The following is a 23912-nucleotide window of genomic DNA, read 5'->3' on the forward strand; positions in this document are numbered from 1 at the left end:
ATTCCTATTAGTAGCTGTTCCTGTTAGTAGCTATTCCTATTAGTAGCTATTCCTATTAGTAGCTATTCCTGCTAGTAGCTATTCCTGTTAGTAGCTATTCCTGTTAGTAGCTATTCCTATTAGTAGCTATTCCTATTAGTAGCTATTCCTGTTAGTAACTTTTCCTATTAGTAGCTATTCCTGTTAGTAGCTATTCCTATTAGTAGCTATTCCTATTAGTAGATATTCCTATTTGTAGCTATTCCTATTAGTAGCTATTCCTATTAGTAGCTATTCCTATTAGTAGCTATTCCTATTAGTAGTTATTCCAATTAGTAGCTATTCCTGTTAGTAGCTTTTTCTGTTAGTAGTTATTCCTGTTAGTAGCTATTCCTGTTAGTAGCTATTCCTGTTAGGAGCTATTCCTGTTAGTAGCTATTCCTATTAGTAGCTATTCCTGTTAGTAGCTATTCCTATTAGTAGTTATTCCAATTAGTAGCTATTCCTATTAGTAGCTATTCCTATTAGTAGCTATTCCTATTAGTAGCTATTCCTATTAGTAGCTATTCCTGTTAGTAGCTATTCCTGTTAGTAGCTATTCCTATTAGTAGCTATTCCTGTTAGTAGCTATTCCTATTAGTAGCTATTCCTGTTAGTAGCTATTCCTATTAGTAGCTATTCCAATTAGTAGCTATTCCTGTTAGTAGTTATTCCTGTTAGTAGCTATTCCTATTAGTAGCTGTTCCTGTTAATAGCTATTCCTGTTAGTAGCTATTCCTGTTAGTAGCTATTCCTATTAGTAGCTTTTCCTGTTAGTAGCTATTCCTATTAGTAGCTATTCCAATTAGTAGCTATTCCTGTTAGTAGTTATTCCTGCCTCCCCATGGTGGAGTTGCTGCGGTAGCTCTCTTGGTATACGTCGCGTTAAGCTGCTTGGTTATTCTAAACGGACAGTGCTGCGGTCAAAGAGCCTAGCTTAGACTAAAAAGACTCCTGGCTAACATCCGCAAGCATGAATAACTTCCGGCGAGTGAAACTTACTAGCTTTCCTCCAGCGTCATGGCAACCCCATTCCTATTTCCTATTTCCTGGAGTTGGAGGGAGTCTCTCAGGAGTGGAGGGTACACCCCTGGGGGGTCTCCCAGATAAGGGAAATGTTCGGCGAGAAAACTTGCATTGTTGTCTGTTTTTCTCGATGAGGGAGTCTAGCGCTTCTCAGGCCTCGGATCCTCCTGACCCGACGGACAGGGAACGTAACATTATGACTCTAACTACTGATCCCTGAAGGAGGGAGAATGAGGTACAACACCTGTTTGGCCCCACGCCGCCCGGTTAGACGCTCGGTGAAGAGCGCTAATGAGTTGAGGATTGAGGATTATTACCTGTGGAAGGAAGGTAACTTCTTCCGGCAAAGTGCAGAGTTCATTGGTCTTGTCTGGCGTGATTTTAGTTCTTCAAAAACAAAGTGGCGAGAGTTCGACTCCCCAAATAGTTGTGTTGTACCTCGTTTCCCTCCTTCAGGAAACAGTAGTTGTAGTCATAACATTGTTCTAACTACAGGGGAAAGGTAGCTAGATGTTATATGGTAGAAAACCCGACCCTGAGAATCAGTGACTAGGGTCTGGTTTCACTTGACTCTTTTGAGATAGAGGAACTACGTCACTACCTGTTAAATAAAATACTAAATACTAAATAAAATACTAAATTAAATACTAAATTAAATACTAAATACTAAATAAACTACTAAATACTAAATAAATAGTAAATAGTAAAAACAAAATACTAAATAAAATACTAAATACTAAATAAAATACAAAATACAAAATACTTAATACTAAATAAAATACTAAATACTAAATACTAAATAAAATACTAAATACTAAATAAATAGTAAATAGTAAAAACAAAATACTAAATAAAATACTAAATACTAAATAAAATACAAAATACAAAATACAAAATACTTAATACTAAATAAAATACTAAATACTACATAAAATACCAAATACTAAATACTAAATACTAAATAAAATACTAAATACTAAATAAAATACTAAATACTAAATACTACATAAATACTAAATACTAAATACTAAATAAATACTAAATACTAAATAAAATACTAAATACGAAATACTAAATAAAATACGAAATACGAAATACTAAATAAAATACTAAATACTAAATAAAATACGAAATACGAAATACTAAATAAAATACTAAATACTAAATAAAATACTAAATACGAAATACTAAATAAACTACTAAATACTAAATAAAATACTAAATACGATGGAGAACAGGTTCTTTTTTAATGAGGGAATTTAGCAAGTGGCAAGTTTGCATCAACTACCTTCACTAAAACCACTGCAAAAAAAGTTCTGCCTTCAAAACTTTGATTTGGAATCGCAACGTTGTGGCATGTCTGCCTCGTGATTCGTTATGGAGAGCTGTCCGTCATGAAGAGGACCCACCCTGTTTGGTTGTGGCATGTCTGCCTCGTGATTCGTTTTGGAGAGCTGTCCATCATGAAGAGGACCCGCCCTGTTTGATTTCCCTTTATGGTCATTGAAACCAGATCCTAGTCGCTGTTGGATCGGGTTTTCAAGACTAGAAAATAGCCACTACGGAAGGTAGGAAGGAAGCAAGGAAGGAAGGAAGGGAGTGAGTGAGTGAGTGAGTGAGTGAGTGACTGAGTGAGCGAGCGAGCGAGCGAGCGTGTGAGTGAGTGAGTGAGTGAGTGAGCGAGCGCGCGAGTGAGTGAGTGAGTGAGTGAGTGAGTGTGTACCTACTCTTCAAACACATCCTCCGTATCCATCCTCCTGTAGAACTTGGCCAGTTTGACGGACAGGATGATGCTGGGGACGAGGAACACACAGCAGCCACCCAGACCGAACCAGAAGGTATTCTACAACACAGAGATATATAACCCAGACCAGAATATATTATATAACACACAGAGAGATATAACCTTAACCCAGACCAGACCAGAATATATTATATAACACACAGAGAGATATAACCTTAACCCAGACCAGAATATATTATATAACACACAGAGAGATATAACCTTAACCCAGACCAGAATATATTATATAACACACAGAGAGATATAACCTTAACCCAGACCAAACAGACAGACAGCACATACCGACTCAGACAGACAGCAGATACCGACTCAGACAGACAGCACATACCGACTCAGACAGACAGCACATACCGACACAGACAGACAGCACATACCGACTCAGACAGCACATACCGACACAGACAGCACATACTGACTCAGACAGACAGCACATACTGACTCAGACAGACAGCACATACCGACCCAGACAGACAGCACATACCGACTCAGACAGACAGCACATACCGACACAGACAGCACATACCGACACAGACAGCACATACTGACTCAGACAGACAGCACATACCGACTCAGACAGACAGCACATACCGACTCAGACAGACAGCACATACCTACTCAGACACACAGCACATACTGACTCAGACAGATAGCACATACTGACTCAGACAGACAGCACATACGGACTCAGACAGACAGCACATACCGACTCAGACAGACAGCACATACCGACTCAGACAGACAGCACATACCGACTCAGACAGACAGCACATACCGACTCAGACAGACAGCACATACCGACTCAGACAGACAGCACATACCGACTCAGACAGACAGCAGATACCGACTCAGACAGACAGCAGATACCGACTCAGACAGACAGCAGATACCGACTCAGACAGACAGCACATACCGACTCAGACAGACAGCACATACTGACTCAGACAGACAGCACATACTGACTCAGACAGACAGCACATACCGACACAGACAGACAGCACATACCGACCCAGACAGACAGCACATACCGACTCAGACAGACAGCACATACCGACACAGACAGCACATACTGACTCAGACAGACAGCACATACCGACTCAGCCAGACAGCACATACCGACTCAGTCAGACAGCACATACCTACTCAGACACACAGCACATACTGACTCAGACAGATAGCACATACTGACTCAGACAGACAGCACATACCGACTCAGACAGACAGCACATACCGACTCAGACAGACAGCACATACCGACTCAGACAGACAGCACATACCGACTCAGACAGACAGCAGATACCGACTCAGACAGACAGCAGATACCGACTCAGACAGACAGCAGATACCGACTCAGACAGACAGCACATACCGACTCAGACAGACAGCACATACCGACTCAGACAGACAGTTCCTGTGTATCTTACCACTGAGTCGACTATGAAGCTGCAGGCTACTATCTCCATGGAGTCAATGAGGTTACTGATGGGCTTACACTGGGCCACCTCCCCTGTTAGCTAGGACAGAGATATTACACACACAGACATTACACTGGGCCACCTCCCCTGTTAGCTAGGACAGAGATATTACACACACAGACATTACACTGGGCCACCTCCCCTGTTAGCTAGGACAGAGATATTACACACACAGACATTACACTGGGCCACCTCCCCTGTTAGCTAGGACAGAGATATTACACACACAGACATTACACTGGGCCACCTCCCCTGTTAGCTAGGACAGAGATATTACACACACAGACATTACACTGGGCCACCTCCCCTGTTAGCTAGGACAGAGATATTACACACATATTGGTTAAACATCATGGAGGAGAGGTTAGGAATGGAGGAGAGATTAGGACTGACTGAAGGCAGTACCCGTTAAAAAACAGTCTCAGTGTCAAAAGGCGACTCTGGGATGCTGACCTTCTAGTGACCCCAAACTTTAGAACGGCAGTATAGAACTCTAACTTACAGAGTTTTTGACCCAGTCTGTGTACTGTCTGAAGTATCCAATCAGGCTCCGCATGTACACATCTGTCTCCTGCAGAACAACGAGAAGTTGTTTAGAGTGTGTGTGTGTGTGTGTGTGTGTGTGTGTGTGTGTGTGTGTGTGTGTGTGTGTGTGTGTGTGTGTGTGTGTGTGTGAGTGTGTGTGTTTGTGTGTGTGTGTGTGTGTGTGTGTGTGTGTGTGTCTGTGTGTGTGTGTGGAGAGTGTGTTTACCTGTTTTACCACGCGTGAAGCGTTGTGTGTGATGAGGTACTCTGCTTCGTCGATGGAACTAAGGACGTTAGTCACCTTCACCTGAGAGAGAGGGAGGTGAGTTAGGGTGTGTGTGTGTGTTTATGTGTGTGTGTGTGTGTGTGTGTGTGTGTGTGTGTGTGTGTGTGTGTGTGTGTGTGTGTGTGTGTGTGTGTGTGTGTGTGTGTGTGTGTGTGTGTGTGAGAGAGAGACAGGCGAGTTAGGGTGTGTGTGTGTGTGTGTGTGTGTGTGTGTGTGTCCTCACAGGTAGATCCTTAGCTGTCCTCTGCAGTAGCCGGATGCTCTGGCTGAGAGTGCTCTGGAAGAGAGGAGAAGGCCATGTTTCAGATGGGACTATTTACTGAATCTGGCAGGTAAATGCTGCCAGGAGAAGGCCATGTTTCTGATGGGTCTAGTTACTGAATCTGGCAGGTAAACGCTGCCAGGAGAAGGCCATGTTTCAGACGGGTCTAGTTACTGAATCTGGCAGGTAAACGCTGCCAGGAGAAGGCCATGTTTCAGATGGGTCTAGTTACTGAATCTGGCAGGTAAATGCTGCCAGGAGAAGGCCATGTTTCAGACGGGTCTAGTTACTGAATCTGGCAGGTAAATGCTGCCTGGACAAGGCCATGTTTCAGACGGACCTAGTTACTGAATCTGGCAGGTAAATGCTGCCAGGAGAAGGCCATGTTTCAGACGGGTCTATTTACTGAATCTGGCAGGTAAATGCTGCCAGGAGAAGGCCATGTTTCAGACGGGTCTAGTTACTGAATCTGGCAGGTAAATGCTGCCAGGAGAAGGCCATGTTTCAGACGGGTCTAGTTACTGAATCTGGCAGGTAAACGCTGCCAGGAGAAGGCCATGTTTCAGACGGGTCTAGTTACTGAATCTGGCAGGTAAACGCTGCCAGGAGAAGGCCATGTTTCAGATGGGACTAGTTACTGAATCTGGCAGGTAAATGCTGCCAGGAGAAGGCCATGTTTCAGACGGGTCTAGTTACTGAATGTGGCAGGTAAATGCTTCCAGGAGAAGGCCATGTTTCAGACGGGTCTAGTTACTGAATCTGGCAGGTAAATGCTGCCAGGAGGCCATGTTTCAGATGGGTCTAGTTACTGATTCTGGCAGGTAAATGCTGCCAGGAGAGGGCCATGTTTCAGACGGGTCTAGTTACTGTTCAGAACAACAACATCACAACAACACAACACACCGAGCACCACAGAGTATTACAACACAAATACACACAGGACCAGTCAAAGGTTTGGACACACCTACTCATTCCAGGGTTTTTCTTTATTTTTACTATTTTCTACATTGTAGAATAATAGTGAAGACATCAAACTATGAAATAACTCAGATGGAATCATGTAGTAACCTCCAAAAAATGTTAAACAAATCAAATATATTTTATATTTGCGATTCTTCAAAGTAGCCACCCTTTGCCTTGATGACAGATTTGCACACTCTTGGCGTTCTCTCAACCAGCTTCACCTGGAATGCTTTCCCAACAGTCTTGAAGGAGTTCCCACATATGCTGAGCACTTGTTGGCTGCTTTTCCTTCACTCTGCGGTCCAACTCATCCCAAACCATCTCAATTGGGTTCAGGTCGGGTGATTGTGGAGGTCAGGTCATCTGATGCAGCACTCCATCACTCTCCTTATTGGTCAAATAGTCCTTACACAGCCTGGAGGTGTGTTGGGTCATTGTCCTGTTGAAAAACAAATGATAGTCCCACTAAGCGCAAACCAGATGGGATGGAGTATCGCTGCAGAATGCTGTGGTAGCCATGCTGGTTAAGTGTGCCTTGAATTCTAAATAAATCACACAGACAGTGTCAGCAGCAAAGTACCCCCACACCACCCCCTCCATGCTTCACGATGGGAACTACACATGTGGAGATCATCCGTTCACCTACTCTGCGTCTCACAAAGACACGGCGGTTGGAACCAAAAATCTCAAATTTGGACTCATCAGACCAAAGGACAGATTTCCACTGGTCTAATGTCCATTGCCTTCATGTCTTAAAGTAATGATGGACTGTCGTTTCTCTTTGCTTATTTGAGCTGTTCTTGTCATAATATTTACCAAATAGGGCTATCTTCTGTCAACCACCCCTACCTTGTCACAACACAACTGATTGGCTGAAACACAATCAGACGGAAAGAAATTCCACAAATTAACTTGGATCAAGGCACACCTGTTAATTGAAATGCATTCCAGGTGACTACCTCATGAAGCTGGTTGAGAGAACGCCAAGAGTGTGCAAAGCTGTCATCAAGGCAAAGGGTGGCTACTTTGAAGAATCTCCAATATAAAATATATTTTGATTTGTTTAACACTTTTTTTGGTTACTACATGATTCCATATGTGTTATTTCATAGTTTTGATGTCTTCACTATTATAATATAATGTAGAAAATAGTAAAAAAATAAAGAAAAACCCTGGAACGAGTCGGTGTTGTAAAACTTTAGACCGGTAGTGTATATACACACACACAGAAAGTATACCCCTTGACTTATTTCACATTTAGTTGTCTTACAATTTAAATTCAAAATTGATTAAATAGAGTTTTATTCTCACCCATCTATACACAATACCCCATAATGACAAATTGAAAACATGTTTTGAAAAATGTTAGAACATTTATTGAAAATGGAATACAGAAATATCCAATTTACATAAGTATTCACACCCATGAGTCACCAAAGCCCCATATACAACCCACCACTGCGACCTGTATGCTCTCGTTGGCTGGCCTTCACTTCATAATCGTCGCCAAACACATTGGCTCCAGGTCATCTACAAGACCCTGCTAGGTAAAGTCCCCCCTTATCTCCGCTCACTGGTCACCATAGCAGCACCCACCTGTAGCACTCGCTCCAGCAGGTATATCTCTCTGGTCACCCCTAAAGCCAACTCCTCCTTTGGTCGTCTCTCCTTCCAGTTCTCAGCTGCCAATGACTGGAACGAACTACAAAAATCTCTAAAACTGGAAACACTTATCTCCCTCACTAGCTTTAAGCACCTGTACATAGCCCATCTTTAATTGAGCCCAAACTACTACCTTTTCCCCTACTGTATTTATTTATTTTATTTATTTTGCTCCTTTGCACCATATTATTTATATTTTAACTTTGAACTTTCTTCAAACTACAAATCTACCATTCCAGTGTTTTTCTTGCCATACTTTATTTACTTTGCCACCATGGCATTTTTTTTGCCTTTACCTCCCTTATCTCACATCATTTGCTCACATTGTATATAGTCTTATTTTTTTCTACTGCATCATTGATTGTATGTTGTTTTACTCCATGTGTAACTCTGTGTTTTTGTATGTTGTCGAACTGCTTTGCTTTATCTTGGCCAGGTCGCAATTGTAAATGAGAACTTGTTCTCAACTTGCCTACCTGGTTAAATAAAGGTGAAATAAAAAACAAATAAAAATACTTTGTAGAAGCACCTTTGGCAGTGATTACAGTTTTCTGGGTAATTCTCTAAGAGCTTTCCACACCTGGATTGTGCAACATTTGCCCATTTATTATTTTCAAAATTCTTCAAGCTCTGTCGAATTGGTTGTTGATCATTGCTAGACAACCATTTCCAGGGTCTTTCCACAGATGTTCAAGTAGATTTAAGTCAAAACTGTAACTCGTCCACTCAGGAACATTCACTGTCTTCTTGGTAAGCAACTCCAGTGTATATTTGACCTTGTGTTGTAGGTTATTGTCCTGCTGAAAGGTGAATTCATCTCCCAGTGTCACGTCCTGACCAGTATAAGGGTTATTTGTTATTGTAGTTTGGTCAGGACATGGCAGTGGGGTATTTGTTTTATGTGGTTTGGGGTGTGTGTTTATGTAGAGGGGTGTTTGGTTAGTGTTTTCCGGGGTTTTTGGGCTATGTTCTAGTCTAGTCTTTTTAGTTCTATGTTTAGTTTATTGATTTGACCTTCAATTGGAGGCAGCTGTTCCTCGTTGCCTCTGATTGAAGGTCCTATATAGAGGAGTGTGTTTTGTTTGGGTTTTGTGGGAAGTTGTGATTGCATAGCTGTGTTTAGCCTGTAATCTCGTTCGTTCGTTCGTTCGTTCGTTCGTTCGTTCGTTCGTTCGTTCGTTCGTTCGTACGTACGTGTTCAAAATAAATATATAATGAGCACTCAACCTGCTGTGCTTTGGTCCACTTATTACAACGACCGTTGTGTCTGGTGGAAAGCAGACTGAACCAGGTTTTCCTCACGGATTTTGCCAGTACTTAGCTCCATTCCGTTTGTTTTTTATCCTGAAAAACTCCCTCATCGTTAACAATTACAAGCATACCTCATAACATGATGCAGCCACCACTATGCTTGAAAATATGGAGAGTGGTACTCAGTAATGGGTTGTATTGGATTTGACCCTAAACAACACTTTGTATTCAGGACAAAAAAAATAATTGCTTTGCCACATGTTTTACAGTTTTACTATAGAGCCTTGTTGAAAACAGGATGCATGTTTTGGAACATGTTTATTCTGTAAAGACTTCCTCCTTTTCACTCTGTCATTTAGTATACTACAATGCTGTTGATCCATCCTCAGTTTTCTCCTGTCACAGCCATTAAACTCTGTAACTGTTTTAAAGTCACCATTGTGACTTCATGGTGAAATCCCTGAGCGGTTTCCTTCCTCTCCGGCAACTGAGTTAGGAAGGAAACGACTGCATCTTTGTAGTGACTGGGTGTATTGATACACCATCCAAAGTGTAATTAATAACTTCACCATGCTCAAAGGGATGTTCAATGTCTGCTTTTTTGTTTTACCAATAATAGCCCTTCTTTGCGAGGTATTGGAAAACCTCCCTGGTCTTTGTGGTTGAATCTGACTACAACACAAACAGTAATAATGATACTGGAAACAGAGATACCGTTTACATGACTTTATCCTTCAAACTAAAGTTCAAGCACAGAACATTCATGCGCAGGCGCAGTACTCAACTGGTATCAATGCTCTAGGTAGGTTACTAGGTAACAACATAAAGTAGTACCCAGTATACATGCTATATAATGGTATCAATACTCTAGGTAGGTTCGTAGGTAACAACATAAAGTAGTACCCAGTATACATGCTATATAATGGGATCAATGCTCTAGGTAGTTTCCACGGTAACAACATAAAGTAGTACCCAGTATACATGCTATATAATGGGATCAATGCTCTAGGTAGGTTCCTAGGTAACAACATAAAGTAGTACCCAGTATACATGCTATATAATGGGATCAATGCTCTAGGTAGGTTCCTAGGTAACAACATAAAGTAGTACCCAGTATACATGCTATATAATGGGATCAATGCTCTAGGTAGGTTACTAGGTAACAACATAAAGTAGTACCCAGTATACATGCTATATAATGGTATCAATGCTCTAGGTAGGTTCCTAGGTAACAACATAAAGTAGTACCCAGTATACATGCTATATAATGGGATCAATGCTCTAGGTAGTTTCCACGGTAACAACATAAAGTAGTACCCAGTATACATGCTATATAATGGGATCAATGCTCTAGGTAGGTTCCTAGGTAACAACATAAAGTAGTACCCAGTATACATGCTATATAATGGGATCAGTGATGTCATTATGGGGTATTGTGATGTCATTATGGGGTATTGTGATGTCATTATGGGGTATTGTGATGTCACTATGGGGTATTGTGATGTCACTATGGGTTATTGTGATGTCATTATGGGGTATTGTGATGTCATTATGGGGTATTGTGATGTCATTGTGGGCTATTGTGATGTCATTATGGGGTGATTGTGATGTCGCTATGGGGGTATTGTGATGTCATTATGGGGTATTGTGATGTCATTATGGGGTATTGTGATGTCACTATGGGGTATTGTGATGTCATTATGGAGTATTGTGATGTCATTATGGGGTATTGTGATGTCATTATGGGGTATTGTGATGTCATTATGGGGGTATTGTGATGTCATTATGGGGTATTGTTATGTCATTATGGGGTATTGTGATGTCATTATGGGGGTATTGTGATGTCATTATGGGGTGTATTGTGATGTCAATGGTATGGGGTTGAGGTGATGTCATTATGGGGTATTGTGATGTCATTATGGGGTATTGTGGATGTCATTATGGGGGTATTGTGATGATCATTATGGGGTATTGTGATGTTCATTATGGGGGTATTGTGATGTCATTATGGGGTATTGTGATGTCATTATGGGGTATTGTGATGTCATTATGGGGTATTGTTATGTCATTATGGGGTATTGTGATGTCATTATGGGGGTATTGTGATGTCATTATGGGGTATTGTGATGTCATTAGTAAAGGCCACAGATACAACATCTACCTGTAATCCATTTTAAATTCAGACTTTAACACGACAACAAAGTCAAGGGGTGTGAATACTTTCTGTAAGCACTGTCTATGTATATATAAATATATATATATATATAAATATATATATATATATATATATATACACACAAACTACACACAGACACCAACCTTACCCATGTATATATATATATATAAACTACACACAGACACCCAGCTTACCCGTGCTCGGACAAATTTCTGTGCCAAGAATAGTAGTGAGAAAGAAAGACAAGAAGAGATACAGAGGGGAGAGAGAGAGAGAGAGAGAGAGAGAGGGGTGAGAAGAGAGACAGGGGGAGAAGAAATGGGGAGAGAAAGAAAGACAGAGACAGAGAGAGAGAGAGAGACAGAGAGAGAGAGACAGAGAGAGAGAGAGACAGAGAGATAGAGAGAGAGAGACAGAGAGAGAGAGCGACAGAGAGATAGAGAGAGAGAGAGAGAGACAGAGAGAGAGAGAGAGAGAGAGAGAGAGAGAGAGAGAGAGACAGAGAGAGAGAGAGAGAGAGAGAGAGAGAGAGAACAGCAGGAAAGTTGAGGGAGAACAGAAATCAGTCAAGCTGTCTCTTACCAGGTCTTTGGGAGCAGATCGAATGTTTATATGAGTGTGTGTGTGTGTGTGTGTGTGTGTGTGTGTGTGTGCGCGCATCGGGGTGTGTGGGTTTACCATGGCCTGCTCCATAGGGACGACCTGTTCTCTGTGGATCTGTCGTATGCTGCTGGCATGACCCTTCAAAGCATTCTCTAGAGCTCCCCGCGGCTACACACAAACACACAGCACGTAGCATTAGCATTTAGCCTCACCATATCAATATTCACACACAGGACGTAGCATTAGCATTACCATATCAATATTCACACACAGGACGTAGCATTAGCATTTAGCCTCACCATATCGATATTCACACACAGGACGTAGCATTAGCCTCACCATGTCAATATTCACACACAGGACGTAGCATTAGCATTTAGCCTCACCATATCAATATTCACACACAGCACGTAGCATTAGCATTACCATATCAATATTCACAACAGCACGTAGCATTAGCATTTAGCCTCACCATATCAATATTCACACACAGGACGTAGCATTAGCATTACCATATCAATATTCATACACAGGACGTAGCATTAGCATTTAGCCTCACCATATTGATATTCACACACAGGACGTAGCATTAGCATTTAGCCTCACCATTTAGCCTCACCATATTGATATTCACACACAGGGCGTAGCATTAGCATTTAGCCTCATCATATCAGGGGTTAAGGTCTAGGGGTTAGGGTCTAGGTGTTAGGGTCTAGGGGTTAAGGTCTATGGGTTAGGGTCTATTGGTTAGGGTCTAGGGGTTAGGGTCTAGGGTCTAGGGGTTAAGGTCTAGGGGTTAAGGTCTAGGGGTTAGGGTCTAGGGGTTAGGGGTTAGGGTCTAGGGGTTAAGGTCTATGGGTTAGGGTCTAGGGGTTAGGGTCTAGGGGTTAAGGGACTCACCAGAAGGTCAGCCTGGGCCTCCAGCTCGTTAGGGTCTAGGGGTTAGGGTCTAGGGGTTAGGGTGTAGGGGTTAAGGTCTAGGAGTTAAGGGACTCACCAGAAGGTCAGCCTGGGCCTCCAGCTCGTTGGAAAACGACAGCAGATCCATCAGAGTTACACCTTTATTCACCTACACACAAAGAGTCAGGGGTTAGGGGTCAGGGGTTAGGGTTCAGGGGTTAGAGTCAGGGGTTAGGGGTTAGGGGTCAGGGTTTAGGGGTCAGAGTTAATGGGGTCAAGGTTTATGGGGTCAGGGTTTAGGGGTCAGGGTTTAAGGGTTAGGGGTTAGTGTTTAGGGGTTAGGGGTCAGGATTTAAGGGTTAGGGGTCAGGGTTTAGGTGTTAGGGGTTTAGGGGTCAGGGTTTAGGGGTCAGGGCTTACAGGTCAGGGGTCATGGTCCAGTGGCTAGAGGTCAGAGGTTATACCTCTGCTAGGTAAGCAGCGTAGTTAATATCTCCTATCCCAGCGTTAGAGAAGGTCAGCAGGGTTATACCTCCGCTAGGTCAGCAGGGTTAGTTAATATCTCATATCCCAGCGTTAGAGAAGGTCAGCAGGGTTATACCTCCGCTAGGTAAGCAGCGTAGTTAATATCTCCTATCCCAGCGTTAGAGAAGGTCAGCAGGGTTATACCTCTGCTAGGTCAGCAGGGTTAGTTAATATCTCCTATCCCAGCGTTAGAGAAGGTCAGCAGGGTTATACCTCAGCTAGGTAAGCAGCGTAGTTAATATCTCCTATCCCAGCGTTAGAGAAGGTCAGCAGGGTTATACCTCCGCTAGGTAAGCAGCGTAGTTAATATCTCCTATCCCAGCGTTAGAGAAGGTCAGCAGGGTTAGTTAATATCTCCTATCCCAGCGTTAGAGAAGGTCAGCAGGGTTATACCTCCACTAGGTAAGCAGCGTAGTTAATATCTCCTATCCCAGCGTTAGAGAAGGTCAGCAGGGTTAGTTAATATCTCCTATCCCAGCGTTAGAGAAGGTCAGCAGCGTAGTTAATATCTCCTATCCCAGCGTTAGAGAAGGTCAGCAGGGTTATACCTCCACTAGGTAAGCAGCGTAGTTAATATCTCCTATCCCAGCGTTAGAGAAGGTCAGCAGGGTTAGTTAATATCTCCTATCCCAGCGTTAGAGAAAGTCAGCAGGGTTATACCTCCGCTAGGTAAGCAGCGTAGTTAATATCTCCTATCCCAGCGTTAGAGAAGGTCAGCAGGGTTAGTTAATATCTCCTATCCCAGGGTTAGAGAAGGTCAGCAGGGTTATACCTCCGCTAAGTAAGCAGCGTAATTATTATCTCCTATCCCAGCGTTAGAGAAGGTCAGCAGGGTTATACCTCCGCTAGGTAAGCAGCGTAGTTAATATCTCCTATCCCAGCGTTAGAGAAGGTCAGCAGCGTAGTTAATATCTCCTATCCCAGCGTTAGAGAAGGTCAGCAGGGTTAGTTAATATTTCCTATCCCAGCGTTAGAGAAGGTCAGCAGGGTTAGTTAATATCTCCTATCCCAGCGTTAGAGAAGGTAAGCAGCGTAGTTAATATCTCCTATCCCAGGGTTAGAGAAGGTCAGCAGGGTTATACCTCCGCTAGGTAAGCAGCGTAGTTAATATCTCCTATCCCAGCGTTAGAGAAGGTCAGCAGGGTTATACCTCCGCTAGGTAAGCAGCGTAGTTAATATCTCCTATCCCAGCATTGGAGAAGGTCAGCAGCATAGTTAATATCTCCTATCCCAGCGTTAGAGAAGGTCAGCAGGGTTATACCTCCACTAGGTAAGCAGCGTAGTTAATATCTCCTATCCCAGCATTAGAGAAGTTCAGCAGGGTTAGTTAATATCTCCTATCCCAGCGTTAGAGAAGGTCAGCAGGGTTATACCTCCGCTTGGTAAGCAGCGTAATTAATATCTCCTATCCCAGCGTTAGAGAAAATCAGCAGGGTGATACCTCCGCTAGGTCAGCAGGGTTAGTTAATATCTCCTATCCCAGCGTTAGAGAAGGTCAGCAGCGTAGTTAATATCTCCTATCCCAGGGTTAGAGAAGGTCAGCAGGGTTATACCTCCGCTAGGTGAGCAGCGTAGTTAATATCTCCTATCCCAGCGTTAGAGAAGGTCAGCAGCGTAGTTAATATCTCCTATCCCAGGGTTAGAGAAGGTCAGCAGCGTAGTTAATATCTCCTATCCCAGCGTTAGAGAAGGTCAGCAGCGTAGTTAATATCTCCTATCCCAGCGTTAGAGAAGGTCAGCAGGGTTAGTTAATATCTCCTATCCCAGCGTTAGAGAAGGTCAGCAGGGTTAGTTAATATCTCCTATCCCAGCGTTAGAGAAGGTCAGCAGGGTTAGTTAATATCTCCCTATCCCAGCGTTAGAGAAGGTAAGCAGCGTAGTTAATATCTCCTATCTCAGGGTTAGAGAAGGTCAGCAGGGTTATACCTCCGCTAGGTAAGCAGCGTAGTTAATATCTCCTATCCCAGCGTTAGAGAAGGTCAGCAGGGTTATACCTCCGCTAGGTAAGCAGCGTAGTTAATATCTCCTATCCCAGCATTAGAGAAGGTCAGCAGCATAGTTAATATCTCCTATCCCAGCGTTAGAGAAGGTCAGCAGGGTTATACCTCCACTAGGTAAGCAGCGTAGTTAATATCTCCTATCCCAGCGTTAGAGAAGGTCAGCAGGGTTATACCTCCGCTAGGTAAGCAGCGTAATTAATATCTCCTATCCCAGCGTTAGAGAAGATCAGCAGGGTGATACCTCCGCTAGGTAAAGCAGCGTAGTTAATATCTCCTATCCCAGCGTTAGAGAAGGTCAGCAGGGTTAGTTAATATCTCCTATCCCAGCGTTAGAGAAGGTCAGCAGGGTTATACCTCCGCTAGGTAAGCAGCGTAGTTAATATCTCCTATCCCAGCGTTAGAGAAGGTCAGCAGGGTTATACCTCCGCTAGGTAAGCAGCGTAGTTAATTTTTCCTATCCCAGCGTTAGAGAAGGTCAGCAGGGTTAGTTAATATCTCCTATCCCAGCGTTAGAGAAGGTCAGCAGGGTTATACCTCCACTAGGTAAGCAGCGTAGTTAATATCTCCTATCCCAGCGTTAGAGAAGGTCAGCAGGGTTAGTTAATATCTCCTATCCCAGCGTTAGAGAAGGTCAGCAGCGTAGTTAATATCTCCTATCCCAGCGTTAGAGAAGGTCAGCAGGGTTATACCTCCACTAGGTAAGCAGCGTAGTTAATATCTCCTATCCCAGCGTTAGAGAAGGTCAGCAGGGTTAGTTAATATCTCCTATCCCAGCGTTAGAGAAAGTCAGCAGGGTTATACCTCCGCTAGGTAAGCAGCGTAGTTAATATCTCCTATCCCAGCGTTAGAGAAGGTCAGCAGGGTTAGTTAATATCTCCTATCCCAGGGTTAGAGAAGGTCAGCAGGGTTATACCTCCGCTAAGTAAGCAGCGTAATTATTATCTCCTATCCCAGCGTTAGAGAAGGTCAGCAGGGTTATACCTCCGCTAGGTAAGCAGCGTAGTTAATATCTCCTATCCCAGCGTTAGAGAAGGTCAGCAGCGTAGTTAATATCTCCTATCCCAGCGTTAGAGAAGGTCAGCAGGGTTAGTTAATATTTCCTATCCCAGCGTTAGAGAAGGTCAGCAGGGTTAGTTAATATCTCCTATCCCAGCGTTAGAGAAGGTAAGCAGCGTAGTTAATATCTCCTATCCCAGGGTTAGAGAAGGTCAGCAGGGTTATACCTCCGCTAGGTAAGCAGCGTAGTTAATATCTCCTATCCCAGCGTTAGAGAAGGTCAGCAGGGTTATACCTCCGCTAGGTAAGCAGCGTAGTTAATATCTCCTATCCCAGCATTGGAGAAGGTCAGCAGCATAGTTAATATCTCCTATCCCAGCGTTAGAGAAGGTCAGCAGGGTTATACCTCCACTAGGTAAGCAGCGTAGTTAATATCTCCTATCCCAGCATTAGAGAAGTTCAGCAGGGTTAGTTAATATCTCCTATCCCAGCGTTAGAGAAGGTCAGCAGGGTTATACCTCCGCTTGGTAAGCAGCGTAATTAATATCTCCTATCCCAGCGTTAGAGAAAATCAGCAGGGTGATACCTCCGCTAGGTCAGCAGGGTTAGTTAATATCTCCTATCCCAGCGTTAGAGAAGGTCAGCAGCGTAGTTAATATCTCCTATCCCAGGGTTAGAGAAGGTCAGCAGGGTTATACCTCCGCTAGGTGAGCAGCGTAGTTAATATCTCCTATCCCAGCGTTAGAGAAGGTCAGCAGCGTAGTTAATATCTCCTATCCCAGGGTTAGAGAAGGTCAGCAGCGTAGTTAATATCTCCTATCCCAGCGTTAGAGAAGGTCAGCAGCGTAGTTAATATCTCCTATCCCAGCGTTAGAGAAGGTCAGCAGGGTTAGTTAATATCTCCTATCCCAGCGTTAGAGAAGGTCAGCAGGGTTAGTTAATATCTCCTATCCCAGCGTTAGAGAAGGTCAGCAGGGTTAGTTAATATCTCCTATCCCAGCGTTAGAGAAGGTAAGCAGCGTAGTTAATATCTCCTATCTCAGGGTTAGAGAAGGTCAGCAGGGTTATACCTCCGCTAGGTAAGCAGCGTAGTTAATATCTCCTATCCCAGCGTTAGAGAAGGTCAGCAGGGTATACCTCCGCTAGGTAAGCAGCGTAGTTAATATCTCCTATCCCAGCATTAGAGAAGGTCAGCAGCATAGTTAATATCTCCTATCCCAGCGTTAGAGAAGGTCAGCAGGGTTATACCTCCACTAGGTAAGCAGCGTAGTTAATATCTCCTATCCCAGCGTTAGAGAAGGTCAGCAGGGTTATACCTCCGCTAGGTAAGCAGCGTAATTAATATCTCCTATCCCAGCGTTAGAGAAGATCAGCAGGGTGATACCTCCGCTAGGTAAAGCAGCGTAGTTAATATCTCCTATCCCAGCGTTAGAGAAGGTCAGCAGGGTTAGTTAATATCTCCTATCCCAGCGTTAGAGAAGGTCAGCAGGGTTATACCTCCGCTAGGTAAGCAGCGTAGTTAATATCTCCTATCCCAGCGTTAGAGAAGGTCAGCAGGGTTATACCTCCGCTAGGTAAGCAGCGTAGTTAATTTTTCCTATCCCAGCGTTAGAGAAGGTCAGAAGGTCATCCCGTCCTTCCTGGTCCAATAACTCGACGCTCTGGAGGTCGACGCTCACGCTGTCAAACACCTTCACCAGGTCCTTGTTAAACTGACAGACAGACAGACAGACAGACAGACAGAGGGAGAGACAGAAACCCTTTATCTTGAACAGTAACCCCATGAACTGCAATACTCCCCCACCCAGACCCCACCCCCTCACCCAGACCCCCCCTCCACCCAGACCCCCCTCCACCCAGACCCCCCCCTCCACCCAGACCCCCCCTCCTCCACCCAGACCCCCCCTCCACCCAGACCCCCCCTCCTCCACCCAGACCCCCCCCTCCACCCAGACCCCCCCTCCTCCACCCAGACCCCCCCCCTCCACCCAGCCCCCCCCTCCCCCACACAGACCCCCTGCACCCAGACCCCCCCCTCCTCCACCCAGACCCCCCCCTCCTCCACCCAGACCCCCCTCCCCCACCCAGACCCCCCCACCCAGACCCCCCCCCCCAGACCGACCCCCCCCCCCTGACGTACCACGGTGGTCTTGAGGAAGGTGTTGATGTTGAACATGGTCTCCAGCTGCAGAGCATGGTACAGCCCACTGTTATCATAGCAGTCCCTACACACACACACACACACACACACACACACACCACACACACACACACACACACACACACACACACACACACACACAGAGCATGGTACAGCCCACTGTTATCATGGCAGTCCCTACAACACACACACACACACACACACACACACACACACACACACACACACACACACACACACACACCACAGCACACACACACACACCACACACACACACACACACACACACACAACACACACACGAGCATGGTACAGCCCACTGTTATCATAGCAGTCCCTACACACACACACATACACACACACACACACACACCACCACAACGCACACACACAGACACACCACACACACCACACACACACACACACACACACACACACACACACACACACACACACACACACACACACACACACACACAACACACCACACACAGTTTCAACATGATTTCAACCCGTTAAATGATATGTGATGACGGTGAATCAACGTGGAAGACCTATTGGCTGATGGAAACATGACCTGTCTCTATACAGGACTGGGCTGATGGAAACATGACCTGTCTCTACACAGGACTGGGCTGATGGAAACATGACCTGTCTCTATACAGGACTGGCTGATGGAAACATGACCTGTCTCTACACAGGACTGGGCTGATGGAAACATGACCGTCTCTATACAGGACCTGGGCTGATGGAAACATGACCTGTCTCTATACAGGACTGGGCTGATGGAAACATGACCTGTCTCTATACGGGACTGGGCTGATGGAAACATGACCTGTCTCTACACAGGACTGGGCTGATGGAAACATGACCTGTCTCTATACAGGACTGGGCTGATGGAAACATGACCTGTCTCTATACAGGACTGGGCTGATGGACACATGACCTGTCTCTATTCAGGACTGGGCTGATGGAAACATGACCTGTCTCTACACAGGAATGGCCTGAGGGAAACAGGACCTGTCTCTATACAGGACTGGCTGATGGACACATGACCTGTCTCTACACAGGACTGGGCTGATGGAAACATGACCTGTCTCTACACAGGACTGGGCTGATGGAAACATGACCTGTCTCTATACAGGACTGGGCTGATGGACACATGACCTGTCTCTACACAGGACTGGGCTGATGGAAACATGACCTGTCTCTACACAGGACTGGGCTGATGGAAACATGACCTGTCTCTACACAGGACTGGGCTGATGGACACATGACCTGTCTCTATAGTTTAATTCACACAGGACTGACAACTGGTTTGTTTTACATGACGGGATCGTTTGGTGTTGGTCAAATTACTGTAAACCTAACTTCTGGAAACCTAACTTCTGGAAACCTAACTTCTGGAAACCTAACTTCTGTAATCCAAAATACTGTAAACCTAGCTTCTGTAAACCAAACTACTGTAAACCTAGCTACTGTAAACCTAGCTTCTGTAAACCTAGCTACTGTAAGCCTAGCTACTGTAAACCTAGCTTTAGTAAACCTAGCTTCTGTAAACCTAGCTACTGTAAACCTAGCTACAGTAAACCTAGCTTCTGTAAACCTAACCACTGTAATCCAAACTACAGTAAACCTAGCTTCTGTAAACCTAGTTACTGTGAACCTAACTTCTGTAAACCTAGCTTCTGTAAACCTAGCTTCTGTAATCCAAACTACAGTAAACCTAGCTTCTGTAAACCTAACTACTGTAAATCTAGCTACAGTAAACATAGCTACAGTAAACCTAACTTCTGGAAACCTAGCTACAGTAAACATAGCTTCTGTAATCCAAAATACAGTAAACCTAGCTTCTGTAAACCTAACTACTGTAAACCTAGCTACAGTAAACCTTGCTACAGTAAACCTAACTTCTGGAAACCTTGCTACAGTAAACCTAGCTTCTATAAACCTAGCTTCTGGACACCTAGCTTCTAGAAATCTAACTTCTGGAAACCTAACTTCTGTAAACCTAGCTTCTGTAAACCTAGCTTCTGGAAACCTAGCTTCTGTAAACCTAGCTTCTGTAAACCTAGCTTCTGGAAACCTAGCTTCTGTAAACCTAGCTTCTGTAAACCTAACTTCTATAAACCTAACTTCTATAAACCTGACTTCTGGAAACCTAGATTCTGGAAACCTAACTTCTGTAAACCTAACTTCTATAAACTTAACTTCTATAAACCTAGATTCTGGAAACCTAGATTCTGGAAACCTAACTTCTGGAAACCTAGCTACTGTAAACCTAGCTTATTTAAACCTAACTTCTGTAAACCTAGCTACTGTAAACCTAGTTTATCTAAACATAGCTTCTGGAAACATAGCTTCTGTAAGCCAAGCTTCTGTAAACCTAGCTTCTGTAAGCCTAGCTTCTGTAAGTCTAGCTACTGTAAACCTAGCTACTGTAAACCTAGCTACTGTAAACCTAGCTTCTGTAAACCTAGCTTTTGTAAACCTATTTACTGTAAATCTAGCTTCTGTAAACCTAGCTACTGTAAACCTAGCTTCTGTAAACCCAGTTACTGTAAACCTAGCTTCTGTAAACCCAGTTACTGTAAACCTATTTACTGGAAATCTAGCTTCTGTAAACCTAGCTACTGTAAACCAAGCTTCTTTAAACCTAGCTACAGTAAACCTAGCTACAGTAAACCTAGCTACAGTAAACAAAGCTACAGTAACCTAACTTCTGGAAACCTAGCTTCTGGAAACCTAACTTCTGGAAACCTAGATTCTGGAAACCTAGCTACAGCAAACCTAACTTCTGGAAACCTAGCTACAGTAACCTAGCTTCTGTAAACCTAGCTTCTGGAAACCTAGCTTCTGTAAACCTAGCTACTGTAAACCTAGCTACTGTAAACCTAGCTTATCTAAACCTAGCTTCTGTAAACCTAGCTACTGTAAACCTAGTTATAGTAAACCTAGTTACTGTAAACCTAGCTACTGTAAACCTAGTTACTGTAAACCTAGTTACTGTAAACCTAGTTACTGTAAGCCTAGCTACTGTAAACCTAGTTACTGTAAGCTTAAACCTAGCTACTGTAAACCTAGTTACTGTAAACCTAGCTACTGTAAACCTAGTTACTGTAAACCTAGCTACTGTAAACCTAGTTACTGTAAACCTAGCTACTGTAAACCTAGCTACTATTCACCTAGTTACTGTAAACCTAGTTACTGTAAAGGAATTTTGGGGGAATTGGTGTCTTTTTTTTTTCTTTCTTCAATCCAATGAGAAATGTTTTGTTGATTTGACTTTGAATTCACGTAGTTAAACAGCTAACTCAAAACTGCATGTTGAACTGATGTCTGTGTCCAGCTGGGTGAACGGTGTGTGTGTGTGTGTGTGTGTGTGTGTGTGTGTGTGTGTGTGTCTCTCACCGGTACATGCTTCCTACAGTCAGGTCGATGTTGGGGTTTTGGAACAGCATTCCAGGCAGGAAGTTCTTCTTGGCAGGATGGACCATGTAGGGAGTGTCTATGATCTATACACACACACACACACACACACACACACACACACACACACACACACACACACACACACACACACACACACACACACACACACACACACACACACACACACACACACACACACACGTTAGGAGAGAGGACACAGGGCTGTAGTGTCTAGGTACTGGGTGAGAGAGGGGGGAGAGGGTGAGAGGTAGAGGGGAGAGAGTGAGAGAGAGCGGGGAGAGGGTGAGAGAGAGAGGGGAGAGAGGGTGAGAGAGGGTGAGAGAGAGGGGGGGGAGGGTGAGAGAGGGGGGAGAGGGGAGAGAGAGAGGGTGAGAGGGGAGAGGGGGAGAGGGGGAGACGGTGAGAGAGAGGGGAGAGAGTGAGAGAGGGGGAGAGGGTGAGAGAGAGGAGAGAGGGTGAGAGGGTGAGAGGAGAGAGGGGGGAGAGGGTGAGAGGGTGAGAGAGTAGGGTGAGAGAGCGTGAGAGGGTGAGAGGGTGAGAGGGGGGAGAGAGGGAGTGAGAGGGTGAGAGAGGGGGGGAGGTTGTACCTTGAACAGTTGTCTGTCAGCCAGCGTTCACAGAACAGCTTCTCATGTTGCCCCCGACAACAAACCCTGCTGATACCAGCCCCATCAACACCCAGGAAAACAGGAAGCTGAACCCCACACCTCTGGGAGGACAGACAGACAGACAGACAGACAGACAGACAGACAGACAGACAGACAGACAGACAGACAGACAGACAGACAGACAGACAGACGGAGAGGACAGACAGACAGACAGACAGACAGACAGACAGACAGACAGACGGAGAGGACAGACAGACGGAGAGGACAGACAGACGGAGAGGACAGACAGACGGAGAGGACAGACAGACAGACAGACGGAGAGGACAGACGGACAGACAGATGGAGAGGACAGACAGACGGAGAGGACAGACAGACAGACAGACAGACAGACAGACAGACAGACAGACGGAGAGGACAGACAGACGGAGAGGACAGACAGATGGAGAGGACAGACAGACGGAGAGGACAGACAGACAGACAGACAGACAGACGGAGAGGACAGACAGACAGACAGACAGACAGACAGACAGACAGACAGACAGACAGACAGACAGACAGACAGACAGACAGAGAGCAACACAATTAGACCAAATCATAAGAAAACAAAAAATGATGACACATAAGAAAGAATTTCAGCAGAATACCAGACTACTGTGACTGACCCAGACTTAAGGAAAGCTTTGACTATGTACAGACTCAGTGAGCATAGCCTTGCGATTGAGAAAGGCCGCCGTATGCAGACCTGTCTCTCAAGAGAAGACAGACTATGTGCAACACTGACCACAAAATGAGGTGGAAACTGAGCTGCACTTCCTAACCTCCTGCCAAATGTATGACCATATTAGAGACACATATTTCCCTCAGATTACACAGATACACAAAGAATTACAAAACAAACCCAATTTTGATAAACTCCCATATCTACTGGGTGAAATACCACAGAGAGAGAGAGACAGAGACAGTTAGAGATAGACAGAGAGAGACAGAGACAGTTAGAGATAGACAGAGAGAGAGACAGAGAGAGAGAGAGAGCGAGACAGAGAGAGACAGAGAGAGATAGAGAGAGAGACAGAGAGACAGTTAGAGATAGACAGAGAGACAGAGAGAGAGAGACAGAGAGAGAGAGAGAGAGATAGAGAGAGAGCGAGAGACAGAGAGAGAGAGAGAGAGAGAAGAGAGAGAGATAGAGAGAGAGAGAGAGAGAGAGAGAGAGAGAGAGAG

At 44.4% G+C, this 23912-nt stretch overlaps 2 protein-coding genes across 2 annotated transcripts; both read right to left on the reverse strand.

Annotated features, from left to right (window-relative positions):
* Positions 1 to 2767: 2767 nt before the first annotated feature.
* On the reverse strand, positions 2768 to 15918 carry LOC115182761 (prominin-1-A-like). The gene is made up of 9 exons (XM_029744207.1): positions 15896 to 15918; positions 13046 to 13117; positions 12124 to 12216; positions 11640 to 11657; positions 5355 to 5408; positions 5072 to 5152; positions 4823 to 4891; positions 4270 to 4359; positions 2768 to 2887 (listed from the first exon to the last, which is right to left on the reverse strand). The coding sequence occupies exons 2-9, from the start codon at positions 13094 to 13096 to the stop codon at positions 2768 to 2770; spliced, it is 576 nt and encodes a 191-aa protein (XP_029600067.1). The 5' UTR covers positions 13097 to 13117; positions 15896 to 15918.
* A 2110-nt stretch (positions 15919 to 18028) lies between these two features.
* Positions 18029 to 22690, reverse strand: LOC115182767 (prominin-1-A-like). Its single transcript, XM_029744215.1, has 4 exons — positions 22671 to 22690; positions 22042 to 22145; positions 18610 to 18694; positions 18029 to 18181 (listed from the first exon to the last, which is right to left on the reverse strand). The coding sequence occupies exons 2-4, from the start codon at positions 22125 to 22127 to the stop codon at positions 18029 to 18031; spliced, it is 324 nt and encodes a 107-aa protein (XP_029600075.1). The 5' UTR covers positions 22128 to 22145; positions 22671 to 22690.
* Positions 22691 to 23912: the final 1222 nt, after the last annotated feature.

The sequence above is a fragment of the Salmo trutta genome, unplaced genomic scaffold (assembly GCF_901001165.1).
Source record: "Salmo trutta unplaced genomic scaffold, fSalTru1.1, whole genome shotgun sequence".
Taxonomy (NCBI): Eukaryota; Metazoa; Chordata; class Actinopteri; order Salmoniformes; family Salmonidae; genus Salmo; species Salmo trutta.